This window comes from Saccostrea echinata, unplaced genomic scaffold, assembly GCF_033153115.1.
Source record: "Saccostrea echinata isolate AGI-Se365-2 ecotype Australia unplaced genomic scaffold, CSIRO_AGI_Sech_v1 ptg000054l, whole genome shotgun sequence".
NCBI lineage: Eukaryota > Metazoa > Mollusca > Bivalvia > Ostreida > Ostreidae > Saccostrea > Saccostrea echinata.
In genome coordinates this window covers 3,600,799-3,618,789 of record NW_026889803.1, presented here as the reverse complement: position 1 = coordinate 3,618,789, position 17,991 = coordinate 3,600,799, and the positions used below count along the sequence as shown (strand labels likewise).

At 31.7% G+C, this 17,991-nt stretch overlaps 3 protein-coding genes across 4 annotated transcripts in view; all 3 read left to right on the top strand.

The window, feature by feature from the left end:
* LOC133205519 (voltage-gated potassium channel subunit beta-2-like) overlaps positions 1-3,090 on the top strand; it is a 30,700-nt gene extending 27,610 nt beyond the window's left edge. The window contains exon 16 of one of the 2 annotated variants that reach the window (XM_061341348.1): positions 2,698-3,090. In XM_061341348.1, the coding sequence (XP_061197332.1) occupies positions 2,698-2,737 (40 nt within the window). In that variant the 3' untranslated portion in view covers positions 2,738-3,090. The remainder of the gene's footprint in view (positions 1-2,697) is intronic. The other variant, XM_061341349.1, reaches the window with a different exon arrangement.
* A 3,717-nt stretch (positions 3,091-6,807) lies between these two features.
* Positions 6,808-8,229, top strand: LOC133171807 (serine protease inhibitor dipetalogastin-like). Its single transcript, XM_061306606.1, has 3 exons — positions 6,808-7,023; positions 7,795-7,920; positions 8,152-8,229. The coding sequence occupies exons 1-3, from the start codon at positions 6,881-6,883 to the stop codon at positions 8,195-8,197; spliced, it is 315 nt and encodes a 104-aa protein (XP_061162590.1). The 5' UTR covers positions 6,808-6,880; the 3' UTR covers positions 8,198-8,229.
* Positions 8,230-11,497: 3,268 nt separating this feature from the next.
* On the top strand, positions 11,498-14,918 carry LOC133205151 (acyl-coenzyme A thioesterase 8-like). The gene is made up of 6 exons (XM_061340897.1): positions 11,498-11,769; positions 11,985-12,130; positions 12,241-12,466; positions 12,980-13,137; positions 13,407-13,598; positions 14,684-14,918. The coding sequence occupies exons 1-6, from the start codon at positions 11,564-11,566 to the stop codon at positions 14,779-14,781; spliced, it is 1,026 nt and encodes a 341-aa protein (XP_061196881.1). The 5' UTR covers positions 11,498-11,563; the 3' UTR covers positions 14,782-14,918.
* Positions 14,919-17,991: the final 3,073 nt, after the last annotated feature.

Below are 17,991 nucleotides of genomic sequence, written 5' to 3'. Positions count from 1 at the left end.
ATCAGTGTTTGAGATACTGAAGTTCAACTGTATTTATTTCCTTCTGTTGATTTATTTTGTGGGGAAGGCATTCAGACCTCTGACTAAAAGACATTCAAAACCATTAAACATCATAAAATGGGATTACATATACATGTATACAAATCTGACCATCTTATGATGTGTCCTTATGCACTTTGTTAATTCTCAGCCTTTGTATATGTGTACACTATGTCATAAAGTGATCCCTAAACTTCTGTGGAGAGAGTCATCTATATTAGGCTTGTATCTAGTTCTAACACTATTAATGGAACTAATTTTGCATGCATGATTTAGATTAATTATTGAAAATCATATGAAGATCAATAATATGTTGTACATGTAGTAACTGTTAAGAAACTTTGAAATCAATGTCTAGTTTTAATGTGAGCATGAGCTTGTAAAAATGTTTAATTTGATACATATACATTGTATTTTGCAATACAAACAACTTTTAATAAACATTAAGCATTTATTGCATGCAAATAAGATACCAGAATGCTAACACATTTTTTATTGTAAATAGGAATGAATACATTTTGCACTTATCTTTTCCACTACCTGAGATAAAAATGTTTATAAATCTTTCAATTTTTTTTTTATCTGTGTCATTTTATATGAAGTGATTTTGAACTTTGAACTATCATTTATAAGATTTTTTTGTGAACTTATGCTTTGATTCAGAATATAAATTCACGATAACATACAAGATCTATATTATTACTTTACAACCAGCCTTTTTGCAATATGCATATATCACTTTATGTTTCATTATTTCAATTTTTAATATGTTGAATATTTTATAAAATTATAAAGCCTAATGTTTTTTTCCTTTACTTTTTTCAAGATTTCATTTTCCTAAAAGGTCTAGATCACTTTCTGTTTACAAAACTACCATTGCATCTTTAACTATGTCATCAACACATCCCCATTTTTTAACTCACCTGAGCCGAAGGTTCAAGTGAGCTTTTCTGATCGAAATTTGTCTGTTGTCCGTCCTTGTCGTATTTGTTGCTGTCGTTGTCTTTTCACATTTTCATCTTCTTCTCCAGAACCATTGGGCCAATTTCAACCAAACTTGGCACAGAGTATCCTTGAGTTAAGGGGATTCAAATTTGTTCATATGAAGGGTCACTCCCTATTCCTAGGGGAGATAATTAAGAAATAGTGAAAATTTGGTATCTTTTGAAAATCTTCTTCTCAGGAACCACTGGGCCAAAAAAGTTGAAACTTATGTGAAACCTTCTTTACATAGTGTAGATTCAAATTTGTTCAAATCATGACCCCTGGGGGTAGGGTGGGGCCACAATGGGGGATCAAAATTTTACATAGGAATATATAGGAAAAAATCTTCAAAAACCTTCTTACCAAGAACAGCAAAACCATGATTGATCACAATGGGGAATGAAAGTTTTACATATTAGGAATAAATAGGAAAAAAATCATTAAAAATCTGAAGAAGAAGAAGAACAGCAAATCCATGTTAAGTCATGTTGATTTGGAAGCATCCTCAGATAGTGTAGATCCAAGTTTGTTCAAATCATGACCCCTCTGGGTTGGGTGGGGCTACAATGTATGATCAAAGTTTTACAAAGGAATACATAGGGAAAATTATTTAAAAATTTTCTCAAGAACAGCAAAGCCATGATATTCATATTTTTATGGAGGCATCATTAGCTAGTGAAGAGACAAGTTTGTTCAAATCATGACCGCCGGGGGAAGGGTGGGGCCACAACATAGGATTTAAGTTATACAAAGGAATATAAGGGATATATCAATAAAAAATTTTCTTCTCTAGACCAGCAATGCTATGATTATTCATATTAATTTAGAAGTATCCTCATATGGTGTAGATTGATTCAAGTGTGTTCAACTTCAAATCATGTGAAGGCAAGGCAAGGCCTCAATAGAAGATCAAATATAGGGACCACTTTTATATTTAAACTTTTCAATACTGAACTGATTTCTGCTTTTTCCTAGCCAAAGTGCTTAGGTGAGCGATGTGGCCCATAGACCTCTTGTTTAACCAAAGTCCTTTTGACAAGTTCAAGTTCACTATAAAATTGTGAATGAGCATTTTAAAAAAAATTACAGTGGGGGATATTATTTTGTGAGCTTGCTCAAGAGTACCTCAAATTCTCCATATGTTCCATACAAAATCAGTAAATTTCATTGATCTTTTTTGAGATATTTATGTATATTTTTGCCAGATACTTGTGTAATTTGTATTTGTTTATAGCTAGATGTAGTAAACATGATAAAATAGTGAAAATTTTTGGATGTTCATAAATACGCTATATTGTAGGTTTTGTTGTATACTAAGTGTGCTATACCTCTTTACACAAACTTGAGAATAATTAGACAGCTATACTTTTTATTTCAATGTTTAAAAAAACCAGTTTCAATCTGTGTATATGGAAAAGTTGGCATTTTTTATTACATGAACATGTGCAAGTACATGTATATCCACGCATGAAAATTAACATATATCTGTGAAAGGTATAAAAGTCATTTGACAACCCTATCAAAATACAGCACCCCAATTGAAGCAATTAGTTAAATAAAAGTAATATTCATTTATGCTTAAGTTAAACACAGTTCTTGATATAAAAAAAACTGACCACATATGAATATTAGCTTGCTTTTCTTTATGAAAACATCAGTTTTTTTTCTTTGAAGGTCATCAAGACGATCCATTCAGACTCAGCCTAAAACATAACTCTGTGGGTATGACACTTTCTCCTGTCAAGTATGCACATTCTAGTTCTCATGGCAGTTAGGCCAAAAATTTCAATCACATGAATCTGTTGTTATTTTATACTTCTGTAGTAGGACCTAAAAACAGAAGACTTTTTTCTTCTTCTGTGGTTCAATATATAATCAGCCTGTAAATTTATTAAGGCATTGGAAGTTTTGAAATCCCCTTTTTAGGGTTTGTAACAATTTTTTTTTTAATTTTAAAGAATGTATTAAAGATCATTTTTCATTTTGTAAAAGAAATTAAACAACATGTAGTTGCAAACAACTCTTTTTTTCAAGTATGATATTATATAGTGTATAAAAAAGTATGTTTTCCAGTTTGCCATTTTGTTTTAGTAATTATTTATTCTTTTGATGATTTTTCTTTTAAAATCTAAAAGGGTTTGACATTTTTTCTTTTAACAGGGTTAAATCATATCAGTGCCAAAATACTTCTCCAGTTAATGAGAATCTTTTTTCATTTTATAAATTCAAAAAATCAAATATTTGCTCCAGTTTGGAGAGAAACTGTTGAAGCTTTCAAAGGTATACCTTAACAGAATTTAAGCAAAATTCTAATAAATTATTTTATCCAACAAATTGTAGTACAGATATTTTGTGGCATTATTGAGTAATAAATGTTAGGTTACAAGTATATAATTAACTGCAGTAATTGTTATCATTCATATTCATATTGTGATCAACAATGATTTGTTCCAATCCATTTTTGTCACCTTTTTCTTCCTCCACAACATTCCCATTTCTATTTGTTTATATTATATTGAGATTTCCTGTTTAAATCAAAATTGGATGAATTTTGTGAAAGGGATGTAGATAATTTCAGTGCTGTTTGGACTGTTGGACAGAAATTGAGAAATGACCATAATATGCAAGTTGAATGTAGCTTACTATCAAATATGCATATTGCATTATAGATTAAGTAGGTCATCATTTTATTGTTTTTTATTTTACATGAAGAATAAATCAAATTATTTCCCAAAGTTTGGTTTTATAAAAAGATAGATACACACCAAAGTAAAACAGAAAATAATTGTATTGTTACAATCAGTGTTTATTGTAACTTGAAATTGATCATTCTTGATGCACAATTGTAGTGATAGTCATTAATATGCTGCACATTTTCTTTGGTTGTCAAACATCAGGAATTTTGTAGTGGGAAAAGTTTTGTGTCTATAAATAGTATTTCTATTGTCTGTGATATAAACTTAAAATTTCTTTTAAATTGTCAGTTTTATCAATGTACATTGATCAAACACTCAGAAAAAAGTTTTGGCTAATCATGTATGATTTTTCAAGAAATCTTAGTACATGTACAAGTATTTTTCTTTAAAAAAAGAAATGCAGTGGTATTGTTTGGTAATTTAGTTATGTCTTAGATTAGTTGGTTATAGATGTTATGATGTATCAAGTAGATGAAGGTTTATGCACATTTTTGGGGTTTATGAGGGCAATTATTCACCAGATCACATGGTAATATCAACAGACAACAAACCTGTTTATGTGTCCAAAAAATATATATACACTGTTACACTATACAAAACTGAAATAATTATTTGTTTTTGTTATATTTTTAACTACTAGAATTTTTTTTCATGCCAACATTGACTCAAATACCATGCACTAACAGTCAACGAAATACTGTTGTGTGTCGTCACAAGTGTTGTACACACTTGCAGATCAGACTTAACATCAGTGAATGTAATCAGTATAGCCGTTTACCAGTGCACTAATAAGGTATTACAACATATCATTTTACTTATTTAAATCATTACTGTTGTAGCCAGTTTTTCATTTTTCTATTGGTTGAATCTTACAGATTTTAATAAAGTTATGAACAAGAATCATTTGTTTTTTTTCTTTAAATGCTATGATACTGGAATCGCTGTGGATCCTGTGATAATATTGGCATGATGAAAAAATTCCTGTAAAAAAGAGATCAAACAATTAGAACAAAGACCAGGGGTGATGAGCCAATATTGCCCATGCTTGCACCAAAAAAAGAAATAAATAAAATTTATTTTTAAAACATTACTTAATATCAATGTACAGTGTATTACTGCTTTAAAATCTTTATAATAATGCTTTTATCTCAAAAAGTATTAAAATTACCTGTTTAGATAAATAGCATGCACACCCCAAAGAAAGCAAAAATGACCATCTCTGTGCACAGACTTTAACTCTGTGTATGAGTGTGTCTTTGCTCCATTCTATTAAAAGTATATTTTCAAAGTATGAGTAAAAATATAGAGTTTTGTGGTAACAAGAACATGGAGTAACAATATTATACTTTAAAATACATTTTTAAGACAACATTCATACTTATGACAATATTTGAAGTCCATATAACTTTTTATGAGGTGTTTCATTAAGCAGATAAAATGCAGATTCATTTAAAAAAAAACAAGTCCATTATATGTATTTTCATTCACATTTCTACATATTAAATTGCTAATTTTTGTTGACAATTTTCTGTAGAAATATAGAAATTAAACTCAGTTTGTAAAAATTAGAATTTAGGGCAATTCTTATCCATTCATGTCTAATAAAAAGTACATGTATTTAAAAACTAAATATCGAACTTGTAGGAATTTCCTACTCCTTATTCTCCCAAGTTCTTTATATAGCAGTTATCTTTCTTTGTCTATGAAAGGTAATATACAAGTTCAGTAGATTAATGTTCTTATATTGTGTAACCCCTATTCCCGATTAGCAGATGGCTTGATGTCGATGAATGCCTAATGTTGCAGGGCATTTAATGTTTCATATTCATATGGCAACTGGAATATAATTTGATTCTCTCTGGGCTCTGAACTTTGTGTGTGATGAGTAATATGGAAAACGAGAATTATCACAAATTGTTCTGTCATAAAAGATTTTGATGATCAAGTTTTACTGCATAATTATGTTAAAACTTAGAGTTATTTATATGTAACTTATCAAATTATCAACCCATCCACCAATATAATTCTGCATTGCAATTAAGAAATTATATAACTAATGTACAATGCTAAACTGGTATTCCCCTCATCCTAGCTTTAGGGAGTATTTCCTGTAAGCTCTGTGTTCAAATACCGATTATTTATAAGTTTTGTCTGGCAAATTTTTATCAATATTAAATTCTCTGACAGAATTTAATATGCAGGCGCGGATCCAGGAATTTTTTCCAGGGGGGGTCCAACCCAGTCAAAAATTTTCTTACCCAGAAATTTCTTGACAAGCAAAAAAAAAAAAAAAAAGAAGTAAAATCCATTACCCAAACGTGAAAACCCTATTTCATGGCGGTGATAGTGGGGTCCACGTTTTCGGGGGAGGGGGGTCCAAAGTCATTTTTTTATTTGCTTCAGTACATACTTTTAATAACTCTGCAAATTCCAGGGGGGGGGGGGGTTCCGGAACCCCCCCCCCCCAGATCCGCGCATGACATATATGAATTTTGTGCCATCAAATGCAAGATAAACGCTTTTTATAGTCGAAGAATCTTGGAGGCATACACAGGTATATAATGCACATACAATAGTATAACAAAGACCAATTAACAGACTCCTACATCAACTAAAGGTTGTTGAGCTTTTTCCGAGGAACAATCTAAATTATGAATTAACAAAACTTATGGAAAATGTGTCTTGCCATCAACCTTGACACAGAAAGCTAGTATATAAATTCCAAGGTATACTTTTTAAATATGTAATAACTTTTGTCAAAACTACAGTTTTACATTTCTGAAATGAACGAGATGCCAACTGCGCAAGGCTTCTTTAAAGACCGTTCCCCCCTCCTGACAGTGTAGGATGCTGTATCATTTAACGACAGATTTATGGGGAAATAAGTACGAGGACCAGTAGTTTACAATGGTATACACGAAAATGTTTAATAGCCTTAGTTATTCACTTTGTCCATCATCATATACGTATCTAAATTACATGATAAATATTCTTTGTCTACATATATAAACTATCATCCATGAAAATAAACTATTCGATGATATAAATTCACAGCAAAGAGTAAGAGCCTCATTTTTAACATCTCTCAAGTTTCTCTCTCTTCTTTTTTGAAAACAGACACTTTATTTTATTGAAATATTGAATCCAAGGCAGATACGGGGATGATCTTTATTTTTGTGGGCGTGATCTTGGTTGCTTTGTCCCTCAGCGAGGATTCGTCCAAGGAATCCTGTCCCAGAGACCTCACCCTCCTCTGTGGACGAGATGGTATCACGTACGCGAATGAGTGTTACGCTAAAAGGGCGTAAGTTTCCTTTTTCTATTTTAACCAACAAATATTATGCAAGTTTTAATTACTTCAAATTTTTCTATGTTTTAAAAATAAAAAATTGCCTTTTGTCTTAACATTTTTGCATCAGTAAAGTAATGCGGCGTTTATATCGATAAAGAAAGGGAGCTTGACAAACAGATTTAATCCTATGTTTTTCTTCCCAGCCAAATTCTGATTAACGAATTAAAAGATAGAGGGAGAAGGGTTTGTTTTGGGTTTTTTTCCAGAACCCGAAGTACCAGTAATTATAAACATTGTCAGAATACGCGCAATGCGCTGTTTTACAGAGATAGACAAATATCAATACAATAAAAACAGGTTTTATGCTACACAAAACTCTTAATTTTCTTAGTATAAATTATAATATGCTTTTAAAGTTATCTGAAATCAAAATACGCGTAGTATCTAAAGAAATATGGTGTGTTAACTTAGAATATTTCGATAAAGGAAAATACTTTCATTTTTTTTCTTTTTTGCCAAAATGTTTGTGATCCTGAAAAATCTGAAAACCTCATTTCTCCGTTCTTATATGAAAATTAGTAGAAATTATTAAAAATGTTATTTAGAGACATCTCAAGAATCAAAACTATGTTTAGGCATGAACAGTAACCGTCCTCAGAAAGGATTAAAAACAGGATTTGTGATCCCAATTTTTCTTTTTGTTCCATGTATGCAGTCTCACTGACCTCCACAGTTTTTTTTTCTTTATTGAAGTCCTGAATTTGTATCACATGTATTCTGTAGTAATGTCGGCATTCAGGATGTCGGTCCTTGCGAAGAGAACCGAAAATGTCGCTGCAACCGAATAATGATTGATGTATGTGGTTATAATGGAATACAATATAATAACCCATGCCTGGCCAGGTGTCAGTAAGTCTCTCTCTCTTTCTCTCTCTCCCTCTCTCTCTCTCTTTAAATGTGTTTTGAACTGTAAAATGATGTTCTTTTGGTTTGTTTAGAAAGAACCAGATTAGGGAGAAAAAAACCTTAAAATTCGTCAATTTTATGAATAAACTGAATTTAACCAAAAATATGCTGTATATGTAGGGTTTTGTGTCTTTCCATTTTTTTAACAGATGAAATTTCTCTTGTGTTTTACAGTGGAGTGGAAAATTTTACCCTCGGAAAATGTGATGTAATCCTTTGAAATAAAAAGCAATAAAAGAATATATTAAGTAATGTTTGCTTCTGAAGATCTGTAAACGGGAAATGGATGGTGTATATTCAAAAAAGAAAAAAAAGAAAAGAAAAAAGAGGTGGGAAGGAAGGCGGAGGGGCTCGCAATAGAAGGAAATGCAATCATCAGTGACCATCACTGTGATGATTTTAGTGCCATTTCAGCGATAGTTATGACGTTCAGTAAGCGGTGACATGCATAATTTCATTTAATTCTGGTTGTAACACGCTATTTGATTGGATAACAATAGTAATGTATAAGGATTTGTTGTCATCAAGACTTGATTTATTTGCAGGTGTACCACAGGGCTCTGTCTTGGGGCCACTTTTATTTCTGATATATGTAAACGATGTTGCTGAAAATATGATGTCCATGTGTAGGTTGTTTGCTGATGATAATTCGCTCCAACAAAGTTCATACAATATTTTAGATATCGAATACAAGCTAAACCACGATTTATATATTTTAGAATTATGGTCAAATAAATGGCTTCTAAAATTTAACCCATCTAAAACAAAGGTTGTTTTCTTTAACACGAAGTCTATTTCTGTCCTGCCTAAATTATTCTTTAAAGGAGATAGACTGGAGTGCGTTCCAGTCCATAGACACTTGGGCTTATTATTGTCACAGAATCTTACCTGGTCTGCATATATTGACGGTATTGTAAACAATGCTTATAAAAAACTTGGGCTTTTGAAAAAACTAAAGTTTAAATTGAGTAGAAATAACCTCTCAAAATTGTACACTACATTTGTTAGACCAATGCTTGAATACGCTTCTATTGTTTGGGATGGTTGCTCTGAATATGATTCTGAAAAACTTGAAAAAGTACAACTAGCTGCGGCTAGAATTGTCACAGGACTTCCTATTTTTGCGTCTACAGAAACACTTTATTTAGAAACTGGTTGGGAAACTTTAAAATTTAGGCGCTATATTGCAAAAATGACTACTATGTTCAAAATTCATAAAGGGACTGTTCCTGAATATTTAAGTAATATTATACCAAACAAGCATGAAAATGTATCAAAGTACAATACCCGCAACAAAGAGCAGTTTATTATCCCAAGATGTAGATTAGAACTATTCAAAAGGTCATTTGTACCAGACGCCGTGAAACAATGGAACTTATTAAAATTAGAAACAAGAGAAGCCATTTCAATTAATTCATTTCGTAAAAACTTAAGAGCTTGTGCAAAAATCAGCTATCCGCCAACGTATTTTTCTTTTGGCAAACGCTACACAAACATAATTCATACTAAACTAAGACACAACTGTTTACTTAATTATGATCTATATAGACGCAATATCATCAACAATCCCCTCTGTTCACGTGTACAAGTATGAAGATGCTTATCATTATTTTTTTGCTTGCAGAAATTATGCAAATGCTAGGAACAATCTTTTCAATCACCTGTTTTTGCTTGATGAATTGGTTACAATTGACACAAACCTGTTATTATGGGGTGATAAAAATTTGCCTGTACTTACTAATAACAATATTTTTGCTGCTGTTCATAAATTTATTGATGAAACATGTAGATTTTAAATTGACGTCTTATTCACTTTATATATCACTTGAAAATATTAGATTTTAATGTATTATTTGCATGACATATTGTTATATTTAAGGAGAGGAACCAGTAAGTTGCAAGAACTTGTTTCCAATCCTTTTGATTAATTCAATAAAATATGTTCAAAACAATTGGATAATAATCCGATAAAAAATAGTTTATAATTATATGAATGTCCTGTGTCGTACATCGCAATGTAGCAAAAACATATCATTCCGTAATATGCAGAAGCAAAAACAAACATTTTTGTACTGGGACATACAAATAATGCTTTTTTCGCTATAAAGTAAATTTCTTGGTTCTGAAAGCAAACCTTGGCATGACAGACCCGTAGAACGCGGGGGGGGGGGGGGGGGGGGGAGGGGGGGGTTCTGAATATAGTATTTTGCTATAGTAAATTTTCCTTTAGATGGAATGGAAAATAAAGAATATAAATTATATAATATATATATATATATATATATATATATATATATATATATATATATATATATATATATATATATATATATATATATATATATATATATGAAAAATAAAATCATACTATACTAATGGAAAATTATAGAATACCCAAAAAAAATTATACAACACAAATGAAAATATGGAATACAAATGAGAAATTATAAAATGCAAAAGGAAAATTAAAGAATACAAATGGAAAATAAAGAATACAAATAAAAAAAAATCACTAATTAAAAATAAAAAATAAAATCATTCAACACTAATGGAAAATAACAGAATGCAAATTAAAAAAAAATATACAGCTCAAATGAAAAATATAGAATAAAAATGAAAAATTATACAATTCAAATGGAAAATTATACAACACAATGAAAAATTATATAATACAAACGGAGAATTATACCATGTAAATGGAAAATTATATAAGACAAATGAAATCATACAATACAAATAGAAAATAAAGAATACAAATAAAAAATATACACTAAAAATAAAATCATACAATACTAATGGAAAAATAGAGGATACAAACAAAACAACAACAACAACAACAACAACAACAACAACAACAACAAAACAAAACAAACAAACAAAAACAGAAACAACAACAACGACAACAAAAAACCAACCAACAAACAAACACTATCCAACACAAATGAAAAATATAATAAAAATACAAATGAAAATTTATCAATACAAACAGAAAATTGTACAATACAATGACAAATTATACGAGGTATGATCAAAAGTACTTTTTGATCATACCTCGTATAATTTGTCACTAATTGAATTACTTCCATTAAAGAAATAAAATTAGGTTTTGATAGTGTTTATTATTTTTTAAAAGTGGCCCCCTCCGGTTTTAAAATGGAAAAGATCAAAAATTGCAACGTTTTACATGCCATATCACGTTTTACATGCCATATCTTTAGACCTCAATGCAATAATTACTGCTCAGGTTTTTTTGAAAAATTTTCTTGGTAAAACCTTTTCTACTGTAAAATTCCTTAATAAATTAATATTAAAGTATTTCATACGTGATGAATATCTAAGGTTAAAGAATTCGGTCCTATTACGGGTGGAATAACGCTAGATGGTACAATGTACAGGTAGACGAACACGAGTTATCTTTCATAAATGCAGCTTGTAAGAAAACATATCGGGTTCAGGATACACATGGTGAGTTACTTTCATTTTATCTTAAATCCTTAGTGATCAGCATGATGATGATGTAACCGTAATCTAAAATTTCATTCTTACAATCCGCACACTGTACCGAAATTGAAATTAAGTGATCGGGATGTTTCGGACTAGTTTCCGTAAATTCCAACAGTTAACCTGTCAAACTCAGTCACTGGTGCAGCGCTCTAAGGCGAAATACAGCAGACAACTTCCTAGGTCACTAGCTAGAACGATGGCATCCGGTACAGTTACGATGTCCAGAGACAACGAGGACTTGGCCAGATCGTTTCTTAAGTTGAAAAAAATTGATGTCAATATATACAGGTGTGGTTGATTTGCATGGAAATCTTTTTATCTGACGCATTACACTAATAATAATTGTTTATTTATTAATTATTATCAATTATTAATAATAATTGTTTTTCTGTATGAAAACAAGATGTACGAACTGCGTAAATCTGCAATTCCATGAAAATGTTGATACACTAATCGCTACTTTAAGATGAGATTTAATTACATTTCTGTATATTTCTTATAAGAGCTTCATCTAAGAGCCTTTGGCGGCCAGTTGGGTCTAGGTTTGTTTTCGGTGGACAGGTAGTTGGCCAGGCTTTAACTGCAGCATTCAACACAGTGGCAGATGAACTTTTATTACACAGTCTTCACTGCTACTTTTTAAGGGGAGGTAAGGAAATACCTTGATAGTTTGCTTTAAGTTATTTCAATATTGCCAAACATCTTTCAATAGGTACCTAATATGAATGAATGAATAAAAAATGACTTGTTTTATTTCAGGTAATAATGAAAAACCCATTCTGTACCATGTGGATCGGACAAGGGATGGTAAGACCTATACAAGTCGTAACATCAAGGCCACACAGGAAGGAATCCCTATTTTCACAATGCAAGCCTCTTTTAAAGTAGAGGAAACAGATCCATTGGAACATCAGTTTAAAATGCCTGTTGTTCCTGACCCTGAAGAATTAATTAGTTCTAGAGACTATATGAAAAACAGGCTAGAGTAAGTATTGAATTGTTCTTGAGGATAGTATATACTTTTTAACTTGTTCTATTTCATACATTTTATATGTAGGCATCAAGTTAGAATTAAAGATATTATTTAAATGGAATTTGGTGCAGTAGTGTATTTTGCTATCATATTATTCTATAAATATTAATCATGTACAAGAAAAGTCTTTTGAAAATAGAATAGGAAAAAATTGATATAGCAATTTAAACTGAAATTAAAATTGGCATCTTACACATGTGTTAAATGTATAAGCTAAAATTGTACAGAGTTGCATTCAAAATAATTTTGTTTGCTAAATATGCCAAAAAAAAAACCCAACTAAATTTGCATTATAACTTCATTATTAATTGATAATTGTGTTCATTATTACCAGGTAAATGTTTTCATTTTTCATTTAATGAAAAATCTACAAACTTAAATAATACAACATATATATCTAATTCATAAATGTTCAGTATTTTCCATATATGTATAACTATCTCTTCTTTGAACCACTTTCTATAGAACTGAGGAGATGTCAGATTCAGAGAGACTATTAATTAGTGAATATCTCACACAGTCCCTTCATATAGAGTCCCGTCCTATAGATCCACAGCTTTATCATGGACAGAAACAGGGGGAAGCCCGCCGCTATGTTTGGGTCAGAGCCATTGAAAATATAGGTATGGTAGACCTGACATTAAGCTTTGACTGTTGTTAATTTTAGATAGTTTAAAAAATAACTTTACATAAACTGGAATTTTCTCTTTCATATTCCATTTATATGCATTAGAAACACAGTTCTCTTTATATTCTTTTCAAATTATGTGTGATGAAATACAGATGGTTCTGCTTTTCCAAAAAAATTGTCTTATTTGGTAGCTGTTTAAAACTTGTCATAAACACTTGAATGCTACAGTATAGAACATCATCCTCGTATTTACATTTACAGGAGATAACATGCAGCTTCAGCAGTGTGTGGCGGGATTTATCTCAGATCTGGCTTTGTTAGGGGCTGCCAAGCAACCAGCTCCAGTCGGGCACCAGCTAGGCTTCATTACTTCTTTAGACCACAGTATGTGGTTTCATAATACATTTAGAGCTGAAGAGTGGATGCTGTATGAAATAGAAAGTCCTCAATGTGGTAAGTTCTTCTGTACATTAGAAAGGGGAAGGAGGGAGGAGAGGCAGGTTTTCAGAAACATGCAGTTAGGAAGATTATATAAAGTTTCTTAATTGCAAACCCCTACCTGAACAGTCAGCACAGATATATGTATAATGAACTGTAGGGATGACCAAAATCACCTTATTTTTTTTGTACATAAATTGTTATTGATTCCCCACAAACGAAGTTTAGGGGGTATATTGGAATCAGTTTGTTTCTCTGTCTGTCAGCCCAGCTATTTGTGGATTTTGTATGGACATCTTCTATGAGACTAGCATATGGATTTTTTTTGAAAATTTATACCATCTTCATTTGCCATAAAAAGATGTGCACCTGATTTTCTCTTAATGATTTGACAATTTTTCAACATTTAAGAGAATTGTTTTCAATTTGTGGACTTCATCATTTTGTTTGACAGGAATAAGTCAAGAGGAGGGAAATTCTTGTCTGAATAAACTTTGAAACGGGGAAAATTTAGAGTCTCATACATAATACAGAGGAAGCTTGTGACCAAAAATGTGTCTTGATTCTCAACCAAGGTCATTTGTACATGGTCAAGGCCATGGGGTACAAAAGTATCGAATTATTGTTATAGCCACAACTTTGAAATATTCAAACATTTTAAACTTGTACTTGAGACAAAGGTTGCTTGTGAGTTGAGGAAATGTCTAGAAACTAATCCAGGGAAACTTTGACAAGGTCAGTGACCCAAGGTCACAGGTTTTATATCATATTCTTGTTTTGGACAAAACTTTAAAGTGGAGTAAAATATTAGAAGATTATACCATGCACAAAGGTTATTTGTATCCACAAGGTGTGTAACATTAACAACCCTGCAGGTGGTTATTTGGACAATGATGAGGTCACTTTTGCACTTTACACCCAGTGACCTCAACATTGTCCACCCATTCTTGTCCATATAAACTATGTATAACTAGGTTATAAGCAGGTATTTCCTTTTTGCAAGTTTGGTATACATTTTATGGAAAGTCTACAAGACCTTACTCTATATCTACACATACAAGTAATAAGGGTTTATAAAACATATTTTTCCTTCATTTCAGGTAAAGGTAAAGCCTTAGCTCTGGGTCGTATATGGAGGAGAGACGGTGTACTAGCAGTATCAATGGCACAAGAAGGAGTATTGAGATCAAAGATTTGATTAGTGCATTATAAATCTAATTTATTTCCTTAGCATGTGGGGCATTAAATCATTATTATTAGATTTATGTTTGATTGAGTGACTTAGTTTATGATAGTTATTGTGAATGTGATGTGAATATTTTAACATTTTGCTCTTTATTGTCAATAACTTTTTATATTGTTATAATTTGCCATAATTGAAATAAATTATGAACAAAATTGAATTTATTTCTAGATTGACAATAAAAATATATAGTTATAAAAAAATATATATTTTAAATTTGCCATATTCTATGCTAATATTGTGCATTTTCAAAATGATAAAAATCTGCAATAGATGAAATCGCTACTGCAGAAAATGTAAGAGGAGTTCAGGGAACAGGTTTTTGTACAATGAAAATCGTCGTTTTTCGACCCCCATTTGGCCCTCAGGGCAAAAATCTAAATTCCGTAACTATATTGTACATCTGCAGGACACTCCCAATCATATTTTAAAAGATGAGTTGGCTACTGCAGAAAATGTATGAGGAGTTCAGGGAAACAAGTTTTTGTAGAAAAACATCGTTTTTTGATCCCATCTGTCCCCAGGGTGAAAATCGAAATTTCTAACCTCATTGACACCTACAAGACACACAGACTAATCATATTTCAAAATATGAATGGGCTACTGCAAGAAATGTAAGAGGAGTTCAGGGATCCAGATTTCTGTAGAAAAACGTCATTTTTTCCACCCCAATTTGGCCCCAGGGTTAAAATAAAATTTCAAAATCTTTATGCACAATGTTCAGGCATCCCCAATCATATGCCAAAAGATGAGATGGTTACTGCGTGAAATGTAAGAATAGTTTGAAGAAGAAGATAGTGTGACAGACGGATGAACAGCCGGACGGACGGACCAGGATAACAATAATATATCCGAACTTTCTTTAGAGAGTATGGGTATTGTAAAACTTTACAATCAAAATTACCCCTTTACATATGAGCCCCCCTTCCATATTTGTTTCTGTACTTCTTATTTCAAACTTGACATCGTGGGATGTGATTACTATTGTATTCGGGATCCTCTCCAAAATTCATAAATTCCGCACATGAAGCGTTAGGTTCAATCGTTTTGATTGATTGATAGATCTTCAACTTTTTTGTAGCAAAGAAACTGGTTGGGAATATAAAATGATATACATGTAATCAATATTAGAGCAAGAAATAATTAGCATTTATAAGCGGATAAATGCTTATGCAAGAATTAATTAGCTTGTGCTCCAAGACCGGATATAATTCTCATATATTCCTTATTTTACGTTAATTTTTTTATCATTCCGACTCCTAGTTTCTCTTTTCCTATTAACTTTATCTTGTAATCCGATAATGAAGCCATACCCTATATTGTACAGAAATGGTTATTGATAAAATATCGACAGATGTAAACATATTTACATTTGTGAATGATTCATGAATGATAAAGATATCCGTAAAATCCAGGGTGGTTGTGCCTTCATAACGTGATTGCATCGATCATTTTCCTCAGAATTAATTTGTTAGCTGTAGAGGAATCTTTAAATCCGATATATCGATTAGGAAGGGAGATAAAAGGCCAGATAGAGGGATTGGGATAGGATAAAATGAAAACTCAAAAGCTACTGTGAGGCATGCATTTATTCCTATATGCAGTACAAGTCAAGAAGTTATACTTTGATTTTACTGAATACTTTCTAGATCTGTCCATTGTTTGGTTGAGACCTATACGATCTTGTGTACTGTCTGCTGATTGCTTAAGACATCCTTCAGAATTTTTATTGTCTACTCACCAAGATATCGATATCCTCAAATTTTTTTTTATTGTATTGAGTGGTTGAGGTGCCTCCTACTTTGCTAATATATCAGCATGTTCATTTTTTTCTGGATTTTCAGCAAACTAAAAACTTTCAATTACTGGACATTTCAAAAGTATATGTCGTTGTTTCAACTGTGACAACATGACGTCTGAAACAATGTACATGTAGTTAACAAAGTAATTGATGCTAACATTAAAGTATATATTTACTTAAAAAGGTAGAACATTTTGTCTATTTAGATAGAAAAGCAAAGTGATCCAAATATCTAGCTAGACTAAGTGTAGCTAGTGTAGTTTCAGAACACTTTGTTAAACTCTACAAAGAATGTTTTCAGTGTCCAGACAATATCTCAAATCCACAATTGTATGAAAGAACAAGAACCACCCCACTCTCCACAACAATCAAAGTGAGACAACAGAAATGGATTGGCCATATTCTCCGAAGAGACACCATTCCAAACATGAGAATTGCTCTGGAAGGAAAAAGAAAGCAAGGAAGACCAAAGAAGACCTGGAGGCGCACAGAAGAGAGAGAAAGAAAAAACTGGGTGGAACATTTGGAGAGAAGTGCAGGTTGTTGCCTGTGATCGTCTTCAGTGGCGTTTTTTGTTGAATGGCTTCTGCTTCCTACGGGGTACGGAGAGGATAAGTAAGTATAGAGAATGTTTATCCGAACATTACCCAAGAATGGATCGCGGGTATTTCAGCCATCATGCCACAGACACTTGTCTCTGTAATAAAAGGTAGCTCATAATATAATGCAATGTATCTAACACAAATTACATAGAGTACGACCCTCACGAGAAATGCAGCCATTTTCGCTATATTTAGAGCAAAAGGCAATTAAGCGTGTCATACGCGATTTTGTAGATAAATTATCCTAGAACAGCATAGGAGCAAACACTTTCTCCTTAAAACGAAAATGAATATAATTCTCGAGAGGGTCGTTCTCTACAAATTGGAGTAGATACCTTGTGTCATTATACTATGGGGCAACCTTTTATTCGGAAACAAGTTCCTGTGGTTTCTTGTATGGAGTAAAACTAGGCTAGTGATTACTATGACACGCTTAATTGACAAAAATGAGCCAAGCATGGTTTTACAGTTAGTAAACTAGAGTCATCAACATTGTCAGCAAAGGTTTTGTTCGTAAATCATCGATTGGTTCCTCAAGATTTTCATTAAAAAACATCGTGAACAGATATTTAGTTTCATAAACTATATATTTAACAACTGTAAACTATAAACTATACTTTACGAGTGTGAATTATATAGTTTATAGCGATAAACTATGATTAACAAATTTTAACTATTGTTTCTCTCTAAACTACAGTATACTAAATTGTTATTTATGAGCATAGATTGCTCTGAACTATAGTTTTCGAAGGAAAACTACAA

Excerpts from the sequence above, each read along its gene's own strand:
- LOC133205151 (XM_061340897.1), top strand. The coding sequence starts at position 11,564 with ATGTTTCGGACTAGTTTCCGTAAATTCCAACAGTTAACCTGTCAAACT. Across the intron at positions 11,770-11,984 it reads ATTGATGTCAATATATACAG|AGCTTCATCTAAGAGCCTTT; the intron begins GTGTGGTTGATT and ends ATTTCTTATAAG. Across the intron at positions 12,467-12,979 it reads TATATGAAAAACAGGCTAGA|AACTGAGGAGATGTCAGATT; the intron begins GTAAGTATTGAA and ends CACTTTCTATAG.
- LOC133171807 (XM_061306606.1), top strand. The coding sequence starts at position 6,881 with ATGATCTTTATTTTTGTGGGCGTGATCTTGGTTGCTTTGTCCCTCAGC. Across the intron at positions 7,024-7,794 it reads GAGTGTTACGCTAAAAGGGC|TAATGTCGGCATTCAGGATG; the intron begins GTAAGTTTCCTT and ends TGTATTCTGTAG. Across the intron at positions 7,921-8,151 it reads CCATGCCTGGCCAGGTGTCA|TGGAGTGGAAAATTTTACCC; the intron begins GTAAGTCTCTCT and ends TGTGTTTTACAG.